The 21,270-nt window shown below is 48.5% G+C and overlaps 2 protein-coding genes across 5 annotated transcripts in view; both read left to right on the forward strand.

Moving 5' to 3' along the window:
* Positions 1–6,466, forward strand: part of KPNA7 (karyopherin subunit alpha 7) — a 48,854-nt gene extending 42,388 nt beyond the window's left edge. Inside the window, exons 6-15 of the mRNA XM_077186856.1 lie at positions 117–219; positions 834–974; positions 1,507–1,592; positions 2,014–2,282; positions 2,765–2,847; positions 3,302–3,565; positions 3,919–4,152; positions 4,478–4,660; positions 5,086–5,235; positions 6,257–6,466. Coding sequence (XP_077042971.1) covers positions 157–219; positions 834–974; positions 1,507–1,592; positions 2,014–2,282; positions 2,765–2,847; positions 3,302–3,565; positions 3,919–4,152; positions 4,478–4,660; positions 5,086–5,235; positions 6,257–6,337 — 1,554 coding nt within the window. The 5' untranslated portion in view covers positions 117–156 and the 3' untranslated portion in view covers positions 6,338–6,466. The remainder of the gene's footprint in view (positions 1–116; positions 220–833; positions 975–1,506; positions 1,593–2,013; positions 2,283–2,764; positions 2,848–3,301; positions 3,566–3,918; positions 4,153–4,477; positions 4,661–5,085; positions 5,236–6,256) is intronic.
* A 2,582-nt stretch (positions 6,467–9,048) lies between these two features.
* Positions 9,049–21,270, forward strand: part of SMURF1 (SMAD specific E3 ubiquitin protein ligase 1) — a 45,890-nt gene continuing 33,668 nt past the window's right edge. For 2 of the 4 annotated variants that reach the window (XM_054643446.2, XM_054643447.2), the window contains exon 1: positions 9,049–9,358. In XM_054643446.2, coding sequence (XP_054499421.1) covers positions 9,304–9,358 — 55 coding nt within the window. In that variant the 5' untranslated portion in view covers positions 9,049–9,303. The remainder of the gene's footprint in view (positions 9,359–21,270) is intronic. The other 2 variants (XM_054643448.2, XM_054643449.2) reach the window with 1 other exon arrangement.

Raw genomic sequence — 21,270 nt, forward strand, 5'->3', positions numbered from 1 at the left:
TGGAAATGTGTGGCCCAGGCTGGTGGTGGGAGTGGAGGGTCCCAGCCCCCTCAGTGGCTGGCAGGGGATGGTTCTGGGCAGCTGTGACCTGACTCTGCTCTGTGCTGACGCCCAAGAGCACGTGAGGGCTCCAGCACCTCTCTCAACTCTGCCAAGATGCCAGTCAGGAAGCACAGCCAGCACATGAAGTTGTTCAAGAACAAGGGCAAGGATGAAACTGTGAGTACCCCCCTGCCTGTGCCAGCGTTTTGGACCCCACTGTTGGCAGGACCTGATGGAGGAGCTTCTCAAGGTCCATGGCCCCCAATCTACCTGTGTGAGGGAATGGGAAATGGCTCTGCATACCACCAGCTGGGGTGTTTGGGTGGTTTTGGGGATGTGGTGTGGGGCTGGCTGGGCTGCAAGGAGTGTGGTGGTACAGGCAAGGGGGATGTGAGTTTTGGGTGTGTGTGGCTGGGGAAGGGAGATGGCTCAGCCCCAGGCAGCTGAGCTCTCCACAGCCGTTATCCCTGTGGAGTTGGGGCTGGTATGGGATGTCAGATGTAGGATCTGTCAGCTTGATTTAAGCCAGTAGAGGAGATGAGGATTTGCCTTTCAGGTTCAGAAAATCTACTTTTAAAAATACCCCTGGTTGCTGGTTCATCCAGCAGCCCATGTCCTTGGGAGGCACCGAGGGAGAGCCTTCCTCTGTCCCAACTCCTTCATCACCCTCCAGACCACAGGGAGGAGATGCTGGCTCCCCACTCCTCCTGTGGGAAATGTGGGGCAGAGGGATGAACTCCCTGGGGAATGGGACAATGCAGATATAAATGGGATGCTGCTCTTCCCCCCAGAGCCTGCGGAGGCAGAGGGTGGAGGTGAGTGTTGAGCTGAGGAAGGCCAAGAAGGATGAGCAGCTCCTGAAGCGCAGAAACATTTCCTTTCATGTGAAGGAGGAGAATCCCTCTCTGGGACAAGACAGAGCAGCTGAGGTGGTGAGTGTTGGTGCTCTGCAGCTGGGTGGGATCAGTGCAGCAGGAATCATCCCCTACTTGGGCCACTATCAATTCCAGCTGGGGTGACTTGATTTAAGTAGCTGGTGCCATTCCTGATCCCCATGCCCAGTGCTGGGAGTGTTTCAGACTGCCTGGCCTTTGCTGTGCAATTTTTCATGGTGATGATGTCCTGCTGGCCTCCCTTGATGGCAGGTAGAACAGGCTGGTGCTCTGGCTCTCTGGGAGCTGCTCCTGTCTGGCTCCCTGCACAGCCAGGGGTAATTACTGAGCTCACAGCCCATTATGGTGTCAGTGACTCTTTCACTGCTTGATTACAAGCATTAGCTGCCTTGAAGGCTTTTGTGGATTGTCTTCCCCTGCCTCATCTTGAAACCGTGTTGCATAAAGAATAGACACTGCTTAGATATGAAATGGTGACTGAGCTGGGTCTAGACAGCTGATTGACTGCTGAGATTAAACCAGAGGGAGTCCCAGCTCCCCGGCTGACTCTGAATCATTCCCTGTGACACAGATTATTCAGCCCTCCTTGGAGGAGATCCTGGAAGCCGTGAATGGGGAAGACACCCAGCTGCAGCTGCTCGCCACCCAGGCCACCAGGTATGTGCCCAGCTGCTGGAGCTGTGCTGGGGCCTGGGGGCTGCAAGTTCCTGTTTGAGGAGCTCTCTAGAGAGGTGGCAAAGGGAGATGGGGCCTGGTAACCCAAACTGCCCAAGGGAATCTCAGCTGGTGCCTGTTCTGTGGCTTCTGTGCTGTGCTTGGCTCACAGTCCTGCATGGACCCAACCAAGGGTTTGGCTGTGCTGCTCCTTCCTGGGCCTGAAATTATCTTGGAACCCACAAGAAATTGAGTGTCAGATGCTTGGGCAGGACAAGGTCTGGAGAGCCTGGCTCTGTGAAGGGTCAGTGCTGAGCAGGGCTGTCCCCACAAGGGTGGGGGCACAAAGGACCACAGGGCTATGGGTTGTGGTGGCACCACACAGGGCTCCTCATGGCTGGCTGTGCTGTGTCCTCTCTCACAGGAGACTTCTGTCCAAGCACAAGGACCCCCCCATCAATCAGATCATCAAGCTGGGGATCATCCCCAGGCTGGTGGAATTCCTGGGCCGTGCTGACAATGCTGCCCTGCAGTTTGAGGCAGCCTGGGCACTGACCAACATTGCCTCTGGCACCTCGGAGCACACCAGGGCCGTGGTGGAGGGAGGAGCCATCCCAGCCTTCATCTCTCTGCTGTCCTCCCCACACATGCACATCAGTGAGCAGTCAGTGTGGGCCCTGGGCAACATTGCAGGTGAGGAGACCTGGAGGGGCATTTGGAGGTCCCTGACTGAGCCAGGGACTTGATGATCCTTGTGGGCTCCTTCCAACGTGGAATATTCTGATTCTGCTGGGGAGATGAAGCACTGGAGCTCCTCTCCATGCAGCTGGGTCTCTGAGCTGCTGCCCCGATTGAACCCCATAACCCTTCATCCCCTTAGTGTTGCCTGGCAGCCTTTGAGATCCTGTGTTGGCTCTGCAAGAGGATTTTGGCCAAAGCCAAGGGCAAGACTCTGTCCTGCTGGGGTGGTTTAACCCTCTAATGTCACCGTAGGGAGAACAGAATGGGTCATGCCTGGCTGGCCTGCTGGCACTCCAGTCTGCCCAGTAAATCCTTCCCACCTGGAAATGCCTGTTGGTGTGTGGCTGGTGGGTCACCCAGCCCTGGCCCTGCAGGTCTGATTGCTGTCTTGTGACTTGGGCAGGTGCAGTGACCAACCCTTTTTATCTGTCCAGGTGATGGCCCTATCTACAGGGATGCTCTTATTGCTCGTGATGTGATTCCTCCCTTGCTGGCTCTGGTGTCACCTGCAACTCCAGTAAATAACCTTCCATTTCCTTGATTTAACAGATCTTAATCCCTTGGGTGATGGGTGAGTCCACTGTCTGCTTTGTACACAGCAAACTGTTTGTGTCATTGAATGAGACCCTGCTCTAAACTGCTTTTATGGCCCTGCCTATGCACAAAGCTGGGGTGCCAAGCAGATGCTCCAAGTCAATGTAATCTCTTCCATCCTGGCCTTTCTTATCCAGCTCTGACTATCTCAGGCTAGGAATAAAATGAAACTGGTGTGAGGCAGGCTTGCATATGCATGTGGAAGGGCTGAACTTGCCCTTCAGGCTTCTTGCTGCTGCTCTGTGATTTGTCTCTGCCCTTCTGCAATGGTTCCTGCCCCACTGTTCTGTCTCTGGTGTGTGAGAACCTTCACAGGCTAACACAGCCTGAGAGGCTTTTGGGGGCAGTGAGGCTCTTACACCTGCCTTGTGTTTCAGGTTGGGTTCCTGAGGAACATCACCTGGACACTGTCAAACCTGTGCAGGAACAAGAACCCCTGCCCTCCCTTGGATGCTGTGCAGAAGATTCTGCCAGTCCTTGTCATCCTCCTGCAGCATGAGGACAAGGATGTCATCTCTGACTCCTGCTGGGCTGTTTCCTACCTGACTGATGGCTGCAATGATCGCATCCAAGTCGTGGTGGAGACAGGGATTCTCCCAAGGCTTGTGGAACTCATGGACAGCCCAGATTTGATTATTATGGTAGGGAACAATCAAAACTCCCCCCTGTGGTCCCTTAATGTAGAAAGGTCTGAGGAGAGGGAAGGCAGGTGCCCTTGTTCTGTGTGGCAGCTGTGGTGTGCTGTCCCCTCAGCCCATGGAACTGCCTGCTTGTCGAGGCCCTGCTTGTTCTGCTGGCTGGGGCTGGAGGCTGGATAGAGGCTCTAAAGCTGCTTAGAGCAAACAAGGGACGACAGGGCTGTAAATAAACAGCCATCACCCACAATGCTCTCCTTGTGTGAAGGATCAAGCACTTAGGGAGGGATCTTGCTGGGCTTTCTGACATGTATCCCTCGAGGTAAGGACTCTCCTCATCTCCTCTAATCTCTGTCTAGACTCCAGCTCTCCGTGCCATTGGGAATGTGGTCACAGGCACGGACCAGCAGACCCAGGAAGCCATCAATGCTGGTGCCCTGACTGTCCTGCCCCGGCTGCTGAGGCACAGCAAGTCAGTGATCCAGAAGGAAGCAGCATGGACCCTCAGCAACATTGCAGCAGGGCCTTCCCACCAGATCCAGCAGATCATCACCTGTGGGTTATTGCCACCTTTGGTGGAGCTGCTTGACAAGGTAAGGGATGGGCACAGGGCTGCTGAGGGAGGGATGTGGGGTTCAGGAGGCCTGGCATGGCTCCTTTGTGAAGCACTTGGCCCCAGAGCTGCCTGAGCAGGCTGTTTCAGAGCTGTTGAGATCCTTGGACAGCCTGAGCATCCCAATTTGGCAGTACACCTGCATGGAAACACATCCTGGAGCTGCCCTTGGCACCTGCCAGGTGTCCATGCACCACCCAAAGGGGCTGGGAAAGCTGCAGATAAGGGAAATGGTTATCCTGGCCTCACACTCATCCTAGAGGATACCATAGCTTGGGAATGCCTTTGCTGTGCTGCTTTCCCAGGGTGATTTCAAGGCTCAGAAGGAGGCTGTGTGGGTGGTGGCCAACTTCACAACTGGAGCAACAGTGGATCAGGTGGTGGAGCTCGTCCGTTCCGGGGTCCTCAAACCTCTGCTCAACCTGCTTTTGGTCAAAGACAGCAAAACCATCCTGATCATCCTGGACACCATTTCAAATCTTTTCCTGGTGAGATCTGCTTATCCTGGATGACATTTTTTTAATCTCTTCCTGATAAGGTCTCATCTTTTGACTTCCTTCTTCCACAGAGCAGCAAGTGCTCATATTGTGTGGTTAGAACAATGACTCTTGATATTTGGAGTAAAGAGAGACTTCATGTTGTCTAAATTTGCCTTGGATACCCTTGGGTTGTGTAAAGGGTTGGCAAGATTGAGTTCCCAAAGTGCTGCTCTTTATGCCCTGCTCCCTGGTTTGGCTGGGAGCCCCCAGCAGAGACTGGTGCACCACAGGCACACCCCTGGCATCAGGAAGGGACCATAAATTCAGGGACTGTGAGCCTTTGACTTGTAGATCAGGGTTGTAATTACAGAAAAAAACCATCTCAGACCTGTTACTGATGTTCTGTTTTCCTGCCTGGCTTTCCAATGCTACAGGCAGCTGAGAAGCTGGGAAAGACAGAGAAGTTGTGTCTGCTGGTGGAAGAACTCGATGGTCTGGAGAAAATTGAGGATTTGCAGAACCATGAGAATGACATGGTCTACAGAGCTGCCCTGGACCTCATAGAGAAATACTTTTCTGGTGAGGTATGTGAGCCCTTGCTGTTTCTCAGCTGAAAATGTGAAGTTATTACACACTGGAATGAAGCACAGAGTTTAAGGATATGGGAAAAGGTTTTTGGAAGAGACTTCCACATGACCAAAGTAGTCCTTGCAGCTTCTTCCAGCTGCTGTTAAAGGTCTGTGAAAGCTCTCAGTTGTCAGCCAATGAGTTGGACAACAGACATGGATGCCTTGATAGCATCTTGCTGCTGGAATTTAAACTGGCATCAGCTGGAGTTACTGCAGTTACTGATATGAATACCAAATGTGGAGAAGTTTCCTCCTTCAGAGCTGAGCTGGCTTGTCACTATGAATGGCAGCCTCCTACTCAGCTGATAACAGTGCTCAGGTTGCATTTGGATTACTTGACCCTTCTCATGGTAAGGAATCCATGGAAAAAGAGGATAGGACACCAGCTAGGAGCTGCAAGGGTCCAATGACTGTCACAGATGCCATGTTTGGTCCTAGCCTTAGACTTGCAGATGGGAAAACATCAGGGAAGAGGCTTAGAGGTCTGGCAGGCCTTGGAACTGTGGCTCAGTTTGGGTGTGAGCTGCAGCAGGGGGCAGAGGTCTGGTTTAGAGCTTTGCCAGAGCAGCGTCTGTGGGGTGTCCCTGTGAGAGGCTGTGGAGGAAGTTCTCCACAGCAGCTCTGGCTGGAGGGGCTGCATGCCAGGGAACATCTCCCTGAGCAGTCCTGGCTTGTTGCTGTTCCAAGCAGGCCATTTAATTTCAGTGAGCTCTACCACTGCAGCCACTTTTATTTCCTTTTGCTTCTGGAGTCTGAGCCCAAAGGCTTGGCTGCTGTTGTGTGTGGGCTGCAGGGACACTGCAGCTTCAGGCTGCTGCAAGGAGCAGGAAGGCTTGGCCTGGTCTCCAGGAGTTCTGGTTCAGTCAGGCTGAGCTTAACAGGGTTTTTAAAACAAGACTAAAACAGAGTTGCTGTAAAAAGTTTAGGTTTATTCAAGTGCAGACCCTGTGAGTGATTTCTATCATTTTCCTCCTAGGAGAATTTAAACCTGGAGCCCCAGACTGGCCAAGATGGGCTGTATGATTTCTCAGTAGAGAAGCAAGACTTCAACTTCTGAAGATGAAGCATGACACAGCTCTAAACTGGTGGGTGGAGGTACCTTGGAAGAGCTCAGACATCCAAACCACGAGGAGCAGAGATGCTGAGCCTTTTTACTTCTGAAACCTGTCAATAAATTGCACTTTTGGCTTTGTACCTTTTGCCTTTAATTATCTCCCCCTCTCTTTTAAGCTGCTGTTGCAGATGACCTAACTTGTTTTTTCCCAATAGCATCTCAAGGCCTTGCAGGAGTGAGTTGGAGCCCCTGGGCAGATTTTCTGGGTGGAATCTTTCTTCTAAGTACATTAAACTGCAGGAGAGCAGCATCCTGCCACCAAATCCTTGAGCTGAAACTCCTAGCTTTGACTTGGAGTGGCTGAAGTAGCTCTGAAAACCTCTTTGAGAGGTGTTTCACCCTTCTGCAGGCACCCTCACTGCTGTGGGGAAGGAGCTGAGCCAGGCCCAGGTGGGTCAGGGGCCTTGCTGTGTTATTTCACCTGGAGGAGTTGAGTGTGGATGTGGGAGCTGCTGAGCAAACGCTGCTCCTTTGGAAGGGAAGCTGTTGGAGGCAGTGCAGGGGCAATGATTCAGCTCTGCTGCAGCTTCCTTGCTGCCATCCATCAGCCTGGAGCCCATGGAGCTGCCTCTGCCCTGAAATTCCAAGGACCTGAATTTCAGGTTTCCATGGTGTGTCCCTGGCTCTTGTTCTCCTTCTCTCCAAGCCCTCCAAGTGTGGTTTCCAGCAGAAGGTGAGGATGGAATTGAGCCATGAGCTCAAAGGTTTTGTGCTGTGTGTTCTCAGCAAGCTGCTGGCCACTGCTCCATCCTTGCAGTGCTGATGGCTCCCAGCAGACCCTGCCCCAATCCTTGGCTCCCCAGGGCTTGAAGCACCTCAAAGGCTTTGCTGAAGGCAGGATGAGGGAGCAGCTTTCCCTCCCTGCTTTGGGGAGTTTGGCTCTTCAAATTGACCCTGGGTGGGCTCAGGGCTCTGCTGCCTCAGGTGCAGTGGGAGGTGATGGGACAGGCAGCTTAATCTGGAGGGAAAATCTCCTCTTCAGGAAACAGAGACTCTTCCTCTTCCCTGGATCTGTTCATCAGAGGATTTATGCATTTCTCCTGCAGGCCACCCAGGGAAAAGGGAATTGGTAGTGAATGTGTTCTCTGAGAGGAGCTGGGCAGCCTTACTTATGGGTAGCAGGGTTGAGTATCACTTATTTAATATTCAAATACTGGGATCTGATGAAATGCAAAGTGCTTCTTACATCCAGAACTATGGGCTTAAAAACATGGTACAGCACTGCCTGAACATGCACCTGAACCAGGGCTGGGGCTCTGTGGGCTCCCCACTGCTGCCAGGTCTGCTGGGGCACCTGGGCATGGCCACAGGTCCCTGGGTAAAAGGAATGGGAGGAAGCTGAGCTACCACCAGAGACACAGAGCTGGGGCCTGTGTGCCTGTCCTGACTCTTGATTTTGGTCCTGTTGGGCCATCCCAGCTGGTTTTTCCCATGGCCAGGCAGGGCTGTCCCTTACAGCTGCTCTTTGCTGATCTTCTGATAAAAAGAGAAATAGGAAATCTCTTGGCTTCTTTTTCCTGCATGTTCTGGACATAAATCTGTGGTGGGTGGTGTTACACAGAGCCAGGGGCCCAGAGCTGCTCCTTTCCATCCTTGTGTAACTTAACAAAATATTGTCCTGAAGGCAGGGGCTAGGACAATGTGCCTCTCTTATAAAGAGTGCTGGGCTGTGCCTGCTGTCTCCCCTGGCAGCTGGAGAGCTGGGCCCCGTGCCTGCAGCATCTCCAGGGCTCTGTGTGGGTGTGTGAGCGACCTGCAGGCAGCTGCTTGCCCCTGCCTGGCCCTCCCCTGCCAGCCCCAGGCTCAGCCAGCAGGGCAATTTCAGCTCTGGGGCAGTGGAGGCAGCCTCTCCTCCCAGTGGGGTGGGATGGGGCATCCAGGGCCACCAGAGAAGGGGAGATGCTGCTGTGCTTCCTCAGGGCAGCTCAATCTATTGCTGCACAAAAAAGTAGTTTTTCTAATTAAAACCTCCCCTGTCCCAGCCCCAGAGGAGCAGGTGGAGGATCATTGAGGCTGGAAAAGACCTCCAAGGCCACCCACTGACTTCTATCAGCCTACTGCCCCTTTAGTGCCACCTCCACTCCTCTGAACGTTCTCAGGAGTGGGGATTGCACTGCTGCCCTGGGCACCTGTCAGTGCTTGAGCAGTAAGGAAATCTTTCCTAATATCTAATCCTGGTTTCCTTTGTGTTGTCACTTGGGAGGAGAGTCCATTCCCCATCTGGCACTCTCTCATCAGGGACTTGTAGACAGTGGGAAGATGCTGCTCCATTTCTGGAGATGGAACAGGCACTGCCACTGCCTGTAGTCGTGTTTTAACCCCAAAACAAACCCTATTCCCCTATCCCATTCCTTTACCCTCACTCCCCCTCTATTTCCCCCTATTCCCCTATCCCACTCCTGTTCTCCTATCCCATTCCTTTACCCCTATTCCCCTATCCCATTCCTATTTCCCCCATTCCCATCCCACTCCTGTTCCCAATCCCCCCTATTACCCCCACACTCTCCCGTCGCCAGGGGGCGCTCCCCCGACCCCTCCCGCGCATGCGCCGCACCCCGACCTTCCCCGCTCCGACCTTCTCCTCATGGCGTCCGGACGTGGCCACACCGCCCTGCGCGCTGACGTCACCGCCCTCCGCCGTGCGCGGGGGCGTGGCGGGGGCGCGGCCACGGTTCTCCGCGGCCGGGCCGGGCCGGGCGGGCGCGTCGGCGGCGGTGGCTGAGGCTGAGGCGGCGGCTGGGGAAGGGGCTGAGGGCGCCGAGCCTGCGGCGGCCGCCGGAAAGCGGGCCCGGGTATTCCCGGCATCGTGAGGAGCGGGCGGGCTCGCATGGCGGGGCCGCGCGGAGCCGCCGGTTGAGCTCGGCGCCGCCGCCGCCTCCTCGTTCTCCTCCTCCTCTCCTCCAGGCGCGATGTCGAATCCCGGTACCCGCCGGAACGGATCCAGCATCAAGATCCGCCTCACAGGTAACGGGGCGGCGGCGGCACCGTGTGTGTGTGGCCGCACATCCCCGGCTGGGCCCGGGGTCCCCTCCCCTCCCCGGCGCCTTCGCCCCCTCCCCGGCCTGGCTGTGAGGGGAGGGGCGGCCGGGCCGAGCTCCAGCCTTGCTTAACTTTTATTCGCCGTTTTTCTGTTCCGCTTCTACCGCTGTGGCCCGGCGGAGCCTCTCTGCGCTTTTGTGTATTTATATTTTTTCCCGCCCCTCCGGCGTGGGGTGCTTGAGCCCCCTTGGGGTGACAGAAATTTGAGGAGGGCGGGCGGGGGTTGTCACTGTTTGTCGCTGTTTTGTCCCCCTCGTTCTCCAGCGGGTCAGGGCACGCTTCTCCTTCCTGGGGGCTTTCCTGCACCGTCCCCATGGAAGGTGACGCTCACCACCCCCTCGAGCAGCCTGGCCCTAATGGGGGTCCCTGTTGATAACTCTCCCCTGCCTTCTGCCCCTTTGTGGGGTCTCTCCTGCACCCTCCCAGTGTGGGGGTCCCCGTGACACCCCTGCCCTCTTCCCAGCCCCTTTCTGGGGTCTCTTCTGCACTTCCCTGTCCGTGGGCATCCTTGTGACACCTTTTCCCCTTTCCCGGGGTTTCCCCTGTTCCCTCTCCCATGGGGTATCCCTGTGCTCCCCCTTCCACCCCTCGAGACCAGGCTACCCCTCCTTGGGGGCTCCTCTCCACCTTTCCCAGCAGGATTCCCAGGGCCACCTCTCCCACAGACTGGCTTTCAGCAAAGCCTTTCATAATTTGCCTTACTTCACTTTAATTAACAACCCCCCCAACCTCCTGTGTGCCGAGGAGGATAACTCAGTTGCTAATGAGAAAATACCCATTTAGTTGCTTTTAGCTGGGCTTTTTTTAGCGTGTTCTTTTAATTTTCCCTCCTTGCTTTCAACTTGTTCTCACCTGGCACACCCTGGCATTCAACTTTGGAAGTTCCTTCCCTGTGCAGGGGCTGACACCCAGAGCTGTGTCTGTCCTGCCTCTGTGTAAGGCCTCTGGAGGGTTCATGGGTGGATAAACCAATTTATGTTGGACCCTGAAAGATTTGGATTAAGTCTTTTGGAAGCTGCTCTGCTCGATGCCGAGCCTGCTTCTTTAATGAGAAGAGACACAGTTCCTGCTTGTTGAGACTGAATTATTAAAAAATAAGGTCCAATCCATTCCTTCAAAGGCAACAAGTGGATGCTTGGAGGTCACTTGGGCTGGAGAAGCCACAGTGCAGCTCTGGGTGACCAGAATTGATCCCTGGAGAAGAATCTTCTCTATGTGGGTGCATAAAACATTGGCAAATAATGAGAAAACGGTGCTGGTGAAACTGCAGGTACAGGTTAACTTGCTCCTGGCACATAACACACTCAGAGGCTGATCATCAAAAAATAAAAATCCTGGTGTTCTTTTAATCCTTTGATTCTGCACTGCTTGTGCTTCAGAAGACCAAAGTTTGTGAGGATAATGTAAATCTGAAAATCCTTTTCTTGGATGGGAGAAGGCTGGAAATATTTTTAGGTTGTATGAATGATGTTTGATCTGAAATGAGTTTTGTGGTGATGTATACCAAATGTCAGCTCAGTCCTTAATGTGGCTTATTTTTATGCAAGTCAGTCAATAAAAATGTAAGTTAAGTAACTTAGGCCATGGTCATAGCCCTTCTGAGCTGGAGGAGATCATTTAAATAACAGAGAGAAGCTGTTGGGTTTAATTTTAAAGGCTGAATGCTGCAGCAAAATGCTCTTTTACTTTTAGCATACACTAGTCTTCTCTCTGAGCTGGGAATGTTTCCTGGAACAGACTGAAGTTTCAGTTTATTGAGCAACTTGGTAGATTTATTTTTTATTACTCCCCATTTTTTAACTGTATTGAAGAAATCTCCTGCTTGCTCAAACACATCTTCTGTTTTCACAAGCAGGAAATCTGGGTGATGTGACAAAAACTGCTGTATTTAATCAACAAATAAATTGCTCTGGGAGAGGTTTAGCTCTGGAATCGTTGGGCAATGCTGAGTTCTTGGCTGGGACTGGGGTGCTGACTTACCTGTTTCAAATAGCTGCAGCCAGCCTGGCTGTTGTTTTCTCATCTCCTTGGCTCTTGGGAGATTTGAGCACATTTAAATCAAGACAGAGGACCTCGTTTGTTATGATTTACTACCTGCATTGTGTTTCCTGTGATTAGGCACTATTGAAGTTTTGCAGTACTGAAAATAGCAGTGTAAATACCACTTAGTATGCCTGGGAGTGTCACTGGGTGAATGGCAAGGGAACAGTGGTTGAACCTCCTGTGATTTTTCTAAAGAATTAATTTTTTCCTCATCTGTTGTAAAGGTATTTGTGGTAGTGGAGTGTTGGGGTTATTTATGTGAATATAAGCAAAAGTTCTCAATCTGCTGATGATTAGCAGAAGTGATCTCCCAGCTTATACAGAATGATGTCAGTCCTAGCCTGATGCAAATTGTAATGAAGTAAAATGGCAAATAGTGCACCCTGTGCAGAAATACTGAAATCCTCAATGTAACACTGAGATGCATGACAGGTTGAAATGACTTTGTGGCCTGTGGATCTCAAATATGCTAATCTCCCGTCAAATCGGTTTCTCCTCTTCTTTCCACTAAAGCCTTTACCCCAGTGGGTGATGCAAGAGATACTCTGGCCTTGTCTCTTGTCCCTTGGAACAGTTCTAGGCACAGTAAGAGAAAACTTCCTGTTAAATCTGTGGTCTCTTCCTATCAGTGCTGTCATCAGGGCAGTGGGGGAATTGCCAGCACAAGGATGGAAAAATGAAGTGATCCTGTGAGTGCATATCCTTGCCAAATATGCTCAGGGTCTGCTGGGTCAAGGAGGAGCACAATCCACAGATCAGGGAACCTTCATGTAGATGTGTCCCTTTTTTAGCCTTGTGCTTCTCTGAAACCTTTGTTTGCTTCTGCTCCCTGGGGAAGTTCCAAAGGGTTCATCATCTCCAAGGCTCACACACGCCTTGCTCACCCTTGTACCAGCCACAGGCACTGGTGAAATCTGCAATCTCATGGTGCTGGGGATGGGAGACACCCTGATCCAGGTACCTCGTAGGCAAAGGTTGCAGGTGGAAAGGCCGTGAAGAAATGGACTAAACATGGAACTTCACCAAAAAAGCTGCAAGTTGGGTTCTGGGTTCATTGGTTCTGGCTTTTTCAGCAGGGCCTCAGCTGAGGTGTTAAAAGCTGGCTGGCTTCTGGGGCCATTGTGGAGCTAAGGGAAGTTAAACTGTAAGGATCAGTTCCTAGCTGGATCTCACAGACACATGTTGAGGACTGAGTTTCTTTAACAGAGAGGCCTGAGTTGGTGGAACAGGAGGATCCAAATAACCTTCTCCAAGCACCTCACTTCACTGTGGTTCAGAGTCCTCAATTCCTCCTTGAAAAACCTGGCCTGGGAAGATTTGCTGCTCATGGTGGCAGCTGTGGAAGGCAGGTGTAGGTGAGAATCCTCCCAGGTGTGAGGGGTAAGAAAGTGCAGTGTCAGAAGCATCGAGGGAGGAGTGAGGAAGACGATGATGAAGCAGGTGGTTGCTGTGAGGTGAGAAAGGAGCCAGAGGGGATTTGTAGGTGATAAATCTGATTGCTGTAAGGAAGGTGGTTGTGCTTAGCAGTGGCAAAGAAAGGGAAAGAGGGAAGAAGTGACACAGATGAGTATCCTGCACACACACTTCCAGCTCAGTGTGGTCAGCCAGTTCAGGGAAGCCCCAGCCACAAAGTCTGGCCAGTTGGTAGCTGGTAAATGGGTGCCTTTGGGACTTCCTGCATTTGTGATTCAAGGAATCCATAAAAGAATACAGTGACTTCAAGCAGAAGATAAAACATTATGTTGTCATTAGAGCAGTGTTCACTTAGGATTGTTACAAAGGCACAGACTAAAGCGTGTCCCAAATGTCAGGATGTTTTACTTCCCTTTCATGACTAATGTATCGAGCAGTGCAGCAGAGTTAACTGACTGATCAATAGCAACACTAATATTGGTGACCTGGACACTTTCTGTCCCGTGTTCAGTGAATATCTGTGTGGGGATCTCTCAGTCAAACATGGTGAATACATCATGGGCTGGCTGTAGCTTTATGGTTGGGCATCAGGACCACTGGTTCCAGGTGAAGAGTGCTGGGGCAGGAATGCAGGAGGAGCTGGCTGCTCATCCCAGCCTCCCTGGCAGCTGGTATTTAATCTCGAGCCAGCTTTGTGCTAGGGGGGACATGGTGGGAAGCAGCAGTTGGGTAGCTCCAAATTTATTTAGTGTGGTAATCTGGGAGTGTGTAGAAATCCGTGTCTCATTCTTTTCTTCTCGTGAGGATTTTCTCTTCCCCGGCCCGCTGGGAGCGGGGCCGGCTGCGATGGGAGCGCGGGGCTGAGCTCTGTGCGGAGCTTGGCCGCGCGTTTCCTGTGCGATGCTGAGCGAGGCACTCGCCTCCCTCTGCCTCCCTTCCCCGCTTGCCTTGGGAAGCAGCAGCGTTTTTGTGAAGGTAAATTCCTGGCTGTTCAGAGCCCTGTGGGTAGGAATGGCAAAGAGGCTCGGGCCATGGAACTCTGAGGACATTAAGGAAAATAAAATTTTGCTTTCACAGGAGGAAGTGGAGAGCACAGCCTCTGCAGTTGGCCAGCTGACATTTTTGGGCTGCCAAAGTGGGAATCCAAAGAGCAGCCCTTTCCTCTGGGCAGGCTATGGGGAGCAAATCTCCTTTTTTACTTCTCTCAGTAAGTCAAAGCTGTGCCAGCACCATTGTCCTGGTGGAAGTAAATTAAATCACCAAAAGAAGTTTGTTTGAATATCCCCCTCAGGCGGGGAAAGTAGAAACAATAACTACTTTATTCCTGACTTGAAACTTTCTTTTGTCAAATTGAATGTCTTCATATAAAGAAATGCAATTTGGGATGTAGTGGTGCAGTTCATGATTTCTTTTTTATTCCATACTGCCCACAGTCTAAGAACAGTTTTCTCATCCATTTCTTGAAACAGCTATATCACATTTCTAAGATTTTGTAGCATCATCCTTTCTGTTTGTGTTTCAAAATTAATCATCGGTTCCAGGGAAATACAAGCAGTGTTGAATTTCTCAGTGAGGAGGTTGCTCTTATACCACGATTTTCTGTGTGTTTGGTAGAGGAACTTTACTGCCAGCAGCTCCAAGGCTGCTAAAATTGCCACTGTAAATAAAGATCAGCGAGCCCCCTCAGTTTTTCCTGAGCTGGCTGGAGGCTTGCTTGACAGGTCACAGAATGGAGAAGTACATCATGGAAATACCATCCATGTGTGTGGTTTTTGGAGGTTTACCTGGATTACTGCCCACCTTGAAGCCAGTCCAGTTGCCATGCTTAGAGCTGGATTAATCTGGTTGGATTACTTGCTGCTATTTATGGTTCTTGAGTCAACTGCTCACTGTCGTGTTGGTTTGGGCTGTCTTGGTGGAGGCAGCGGGATAGAGCAGAATGGTTTGGATAAGATGTGGATAAATCAGTTGGGTGTGAAGTTTAGGTATGTACCCAGCAGAGCAATTCATGTAAGACTTGAGTGAGGAAAAAATTAAAAAAAAAAAGGCTGGAAGAGATGTTCCATCTGCCATCTTTTTCCCTAAGTTTGGAATGGAATCTTTGTTGTTGTTGTTACGTTTCTCTATTATTATTCCTCTGGAAATAGTCAAAGTATTACTATGAGAAGGACTAAAGTCTGGAATATCACTGAAAGCTTTGATATTTTTCATGGAAGGAGATGCTAATTTATTCCTCCAGAGTGAAATAAACTGTTACTGCAAATGGTTTGTTCTTTCCTGTACCGACAGTTGTCGGGGCAGAGAGGGGTCAATGCGACCTCAAGTCTCGAGGCTGACAACCATTGTGTTAGGATCTGCTCAGCTTTTAGGGAATGTCTTCACTGAGCTCTTACCATGGTCCTTGGTGCTTCACCATCCCTCTGTGAGGACAGCACTGCAGTTGAGGCACTCCCAGCTTTTTCCACCTGGCTATCATCTCACATTGTCTCCCATGTCTGTCGGCAGGCTGCAGTTGAGCCTGCGGGCGGCTGACATGGAGCACTTGTATGATGGCTGGTGGTGAGGAAGCTGCTGCTCTGACATTGTGATGTTTCAGGTGCTTACAAGTGAGTTCCTGCAATACTGCTGCACTAACTCAAGATGTTATCTCCTTCCTGGTCTGCTGACCCTCATTGCCAAAAATTTGTCACCTGCCATGAGAAAGCTGGCGGAAGAAAACCTGTGCTCACACTTCAGCTGCTTCAGTGCAGATTCAGCTTTCCTTGTAAGCCTGGCTCTAGGATTTAGACTAAGCTGCTGAACATTGACAAGCTCAGGTGTGTGCAAGTCATGTGTTGTGAGGTTTTTTGAGAGAAAATCAGAAGAGATATTAGTGATTTTGTAAACCACGCAGCAAGTGTGTATATCTCAGTTTATAATTATTTATGTAAGTATTAATGTAATAAAAGAAGAAAGCTGCATGTATGTTTGCTAAGTGAAGCAGTAGGTCAATTAGCATTAAGATGTTGCATGTTTTAAAACTTTGTTTCACATGTGTTTAAGGGGAAATTCAGTAATTTATGAGAGAGGATCCCTGGGGATATTTTACAGTTTTCCATGTCTGGGAAAGTTATAAAATATAATTGGAGAACATAGCAGAAATGATGGAACTTTTTCTTTGTCATACTCTTTTATGAACTGACAGCTACATGGTGAATATTTGGGGGTGTAGGATGATAAATCTGATGATGCTCTAGTTGAATTGGCAGAGTAAGCATCCATGCTGTTTCAGAAAGAATCTCTCCACAGGGCTGTAATAGCTTGATGCCTTCCTCTTCAGTAAGTCATTTTTGTCAAGTTAAAGGCCAAAATTCAAACTGGCTTGTTGTCAGGGACACTAAGCACAGCAGGCAAAAATCCCCAAGGCTACCCAATTCCCAGCATAGATACATAAAGCTGGCAGAGCCTGCTTTACTCGTCTTCCCCTCCCCTGGAAAAATCCTCTTCCCTGGGATCTTTTTGGAGGATATGAGCACTATTCTGCATACTAATACAATTTAACAGAAAGTATTTAAATGGAAGGTTTGTTTGTGGGTAAAACAATCCGTTATTGTTTGGGAGTAATGGAAAAATAATGCACAATCCCTGCAGTGAGCTGGCCATGCTGCAGGCAGCTGTTCCAGCTGTGCTCACCTCGCCACAGCTGGAGGGAATTGTCCTTGGCACAGCAGCAGCTCCGGTGAGCACGGCCCTGCCTCGGCCCTTGTGTGATGGAGCTGCTCAAATGGGTTGAGCTCATAATCCTAAACTGTAAGAAATGATGGAAAATCTGGTGGAACTGGACTTTGGACCAGGTTCCCATTTTACACTTGGGGTCCTGGTTGCTGAGGCTGTAGAGCAGTTTAGGAACGAGGGGCTGGGTTAAAGCGCACTATTGGCTTCAAGGATTATTGACCACTGCACTGCCTGCTGTACTCCAGGAGTGCTCAGTGTCCCTCAATGTCCTCACTAATGTGCAGTTTCACCCGTGGCTGGTTTTTTTGAATGGTGGATGCTTCTTTCCCAACTCATTTTGAAGAAGGTCTGCTGAAAAAAAATAAAATTTGTTTCTTTTTCTTTCATGGGTAACCTGCTATTATCCTTCTCTGGCAGAAGTTTTTGCTTTCGTAGGTAACCAGTAGCAGGAAAAGAAATATTTTTGATAGGATTCAATCTTTTTTCCTCAAGTTGATGAGATCTTTGTGGATACATTTCATTATTTGGAGTAAAATGGCATTTTGGATGAGTGAATTAGGAAAAATAGCATTTTCGTTGACCTTTGAATGTGTTTACAGTTTTGTCTTCCTTAAATATCTGCCTATTTCCTCTAATAATTAGACTAAAATAAAATGGTTATGTATTTATCAATTTAAAGTTTCCATATCTTATTTTCATCACAAAATAGCAAATTAAATTTGCATTTGTGTTAAATTCTGGGCTTCTAATTTGTCTTCCTGATGTTTCCAGGACAATATTAAAAGCTCCCCTTGTATTTTTCTCCTGAAAATAAAGGTTAAAACACTGAAAATAGTTGCCTTTCTTATTTATACTGGAAAATAATTTATTTATTTTGGCAACTCCTCACATCAGTCCAGACTTTCTTTTTTCATGGCCCTGACCCTTCTTCTTCACATGCCAGGTTTGGGCTGTGTTGCATCCCTAAAGCCACCCAGACATTGTGGCAGAAAACTCAATCCCTGTGGTCAGTGTTTGCACATTCTTTAGTACATGGGGTGTATGACCTGAAAAGTTTATTGGAAAGGAAACATCTTTAGAAATACATGTGCTCTGTTTTCCTGAAGAGCAAAAGGAGAAAAAAAACCCCAAAACTCCAGACCAAAAATGAGCTGAGTATATGGATTGTACTGTTGCTTTAACAAATTTTTTTTGACTACATAAATGCAGAATTTAGAAAAATGAAGAATTTCAGTTTGATTCACACTTGCAGTGATTGATGCATTTCCCAGGGAATCCGTGTTCTTTGTCCTTGTAGCTGATGTGTTTTGGTTCCTTTCCCATGTGCAGACATTTTTACAAGCATGTGGGAATTTCACTTTAATTCAGAATTAAAATATCATATTTTACAAGTGTAAGTCTAATCAGCAGATACCTCTTTGTTGCTCCTTTAATGTTAATGGGGAGAGAATCCATTACATTTGGTAAGCTTTGGGTTAGCAGTTCAGTGGGTGAGCATAAGCTAAAGGTCTGATGTCACCCTTTGAGAGAGAAATTGGGTGAATTTTCTGGGCTCTTGAAGTGATACTTACTTCAGTGCTTTATATTCCAAGGAATTCCAAGCAATGTCTCTCATATCTCTTTCTTAAAAACATCTGCAGACAGGTAATGGCTGCATTAAGTGCTGCAGTGGGCATGTTCATATCTCATGTGTCTGTAAATACCCTACTGAGCAGATCAGAGAGAGCAGAAATGGCTTAGTGAAAAAAAAAAAAAAGCCTGAAATGTTGTGGGTTTTGGAATTGGCAGGGAATTGCTGTGTATCTAATTTTTCATCTCCCAGCTATCCCTTACGTAAAGTGTTTTTGTGCTGTGATCGGCCGATGCATTTAACCCACCCCTGAAATTGTTTTTAACCGCAGTGAAAATACTTCTGCTGAGGTTCCCCTTGCACAGATGAGTGCTGAAATAAGGTGAGATGAGGTTAAAAGGCAGAAGTGAAGTTAGGGAAGCCAAAAGGTGCCAGAGAGTGGTTCAGCTGTGAAACTCAGCATGGTCCATCAGCCTCTGAATGTTCTGGAGTCAGAGAAGGGCTTCAGTGCTGAACTCGGGCTTTAATGACTTTATACAACTTGGTAAGTGTGTGATCTAACCAAGTTCTGTGATGTAACCACACTCAGATTTAAATCTCTGCATCTTTTTCCAGAGATCCCATCATTCATTCAATAATCCAACATTAAATTTACCTCTGGAAAAGCCCAGGGTGTAGAAATAAGTGTCTGGCTCTTTATAAGAGTGACTTCTGCATATTGGGCAATAATTAACTAAAAATAGTATGCTATGTGTACAGCTAACATGCCATAATGGGAACACCTACATCTTTTATTCCTTCTTTCCAAGAATTTTAGGGAATTTAATGTTAATAGAGTTCTTTCAAGATTTATTAATTCATGTGTCTGTGCTCATTTATCGAGCTCTATGTGAGACAGCCGGGCAGCCCAACACTGCTCTGCAGCCCCTGGATCTGCTGAGGGTGATGGAATCAGCTCCAGAAGGAGACTTTGGCAAACAGAAGAAACATGTACATAGGTGCTTTCCTGTGTTGTGTTCTTCAGTTTAAAATCAAATACCTCCTTGGAGTTCCAGGTCTGTCTGGTAACAGGATAAATAACACTTCAGTATAACCCAGCAGCTTGGCTTGGACTTCTAGTCACAGTCATTTCTTTTGTAATTTTTTTTTTTATTTGTGCAATCATAGAAGTAATTTGACTTGTTGCAAATAGTGTTTTGATAAGCTTCAATAGAAATTAGCAAACCAGCCATCAAATGGGATTTATAAAAAGTTGCTTGGGAAAATATGTTGTAAGTAGTCTGCAATTCAAGGCATTTCCTTTGCAGGATGCTTATCAAGTCTGCATGTGCTACTTCCAAATTGAACCAGAACGTAGATGAGAGCTATTTTTGATAGAAAGGGGTGGGGGGAAAGAAAATAAAGCCCAGTTGGAAAGTAGTAACAGGTTTTTTTCTCATTGCCTTAGGATGTAAATCCTGCAAGTGTGCAGAGAGAAAACAGACTTTGAAACAGCCGAAGAAAACAGATTTATCTGTGATGTTTGAGATGATGCTGGTAGTGTAAACGTGATTGAAATAGTCGTTGTAGGAGTGGTGAGTAAATATACCAGAAGCTTGTGGATAAACTGACTTCTCTTTGCTGCTCCATATGCCAAGTAAAGGCAGAATGTCCTGCCTGTTTCTGGGATGTTCCTTCCCCAGGGAGGCTGTATCAGGAGGGGCAGCCACTGGTTTTCAGGATTGTCATCACTCCCAGATGCCAGTGTAAAGCTCTTCTTTTATGCCCTGGATGTGGTTGCTGGCCTCCTCTGGGCTGTTGGAATTAAGATGTTGCAAGACCGAGAGGGAAATGATCCAGCAAATATTTCTGTGAGGATTTCTTGTAGATTAATCAGTTTTTTAGCCTTTTGGTGTTTCACAAATCAGCAGTGAAACCTGGAATGTGGAAGCTGTCTACACTTTTCAGGACAAAGTGCTGCCTTATTTGACCATCATGCTGATGGATAAACTTACAGGACAAGCTTAATCTTTTTTTCCAGACTGAAAAATTACCAGGCTGAAAAGGGATCTCACCTGTCATTCTCCTCTAACTAATTTTTGGCTTTTCATCTGGCTTCAGTCAAATTTGATAAAGGCTGAGCCATTAAGCAGACCAGGGCTCAAGATTCATGGAGATGTGGAGTTTGGGAGAGCAAATCCACCTCTGCCATGGTCTGGCAGAATGGTCCTGGTCCCAGCCCTGAGCACAGGAGGTGTGGAAGGAGCAACCTGGGAAAGTGAGAGAGGAGCTCTGAGGTAGGAAGGGGAGGGACATCCTTGAATTAAGTCCCACACAGCTATAGGTAAACCAATATTCATGAACTATGGCGAGAGTTCAGGGTTTTTGTTGGCTTTTTTCCCCCCAGAATTTAACATTCTGTGAGACAAACACCCAGATGACTTGGTCAAGCACCTGTAATAACACTCCCTATATGTTTGTTTGGATTTAGGGGTTTTGTTTTGCCTTTTCACCCAGCTGTAACTGTGCCTTAATTCCTCACACAAAGCTTCAGCTGCGCCCTGCGAACACGTTGCTTCCAGCACCAGCCACTGCATCAGCCTCCTACTGGCATTTTTTAATTAAAAGAACAGCACTATCACTTCAAATTAGTGCCACATAGCTTATTGGAGTAAGGAGTGAAATGGTGTTTAAAGGTTTTTCTCTTGTGGAAATTTTTTATTAAAATTTGCTCTCTTTTGGGTTTATCAGTAGTTTGTCATTCAGTGCTTGGACAATATCTGATTCTGAGGTGTGCAGGTCCTCTGTGATATGAATGTAAATAAAAGGCTGCCTTTTAATATCTTGACTATTTGATAAACAAGAAGCACCTTCTTCATAAAAACAAAGCAACCAACATTATATTACTTTATGATTCCCACAAAGCAAGTGTCAGCCTGTTTTTCAAGTGCCTTCCCTGTATGGAGAAGGTAGTGAAGAAATAGATATTTCTGGGAGCTTCTGTGCCATGAACTGTGAAGAGCTGTTTGTGTAATCCTGTTCAGTGAAATTGTTAGGGCTCCGTTATACTAAATTACTGTGAGAGCAAGGAATATATCCAGGGGGAGGTAGCCCTAGT

The sequence above is a fragment of the Agelaius phoeniceus genome, chromosome 16, assembly GCF_051311805.1.
Source record: "Agelaius phoeniceus isolate bAgePho1 chromosome 16, bAgePho1.hap1, whole genome shotgun sequence".
In the NCBI taxonomy this organism is placed as follows: domain Eukaryota; kingdom Metazoa; phylum Chordata; class Aves; order Passeriformes; family Icteridae; genus Agelaius; species Agelaius phoeniceus.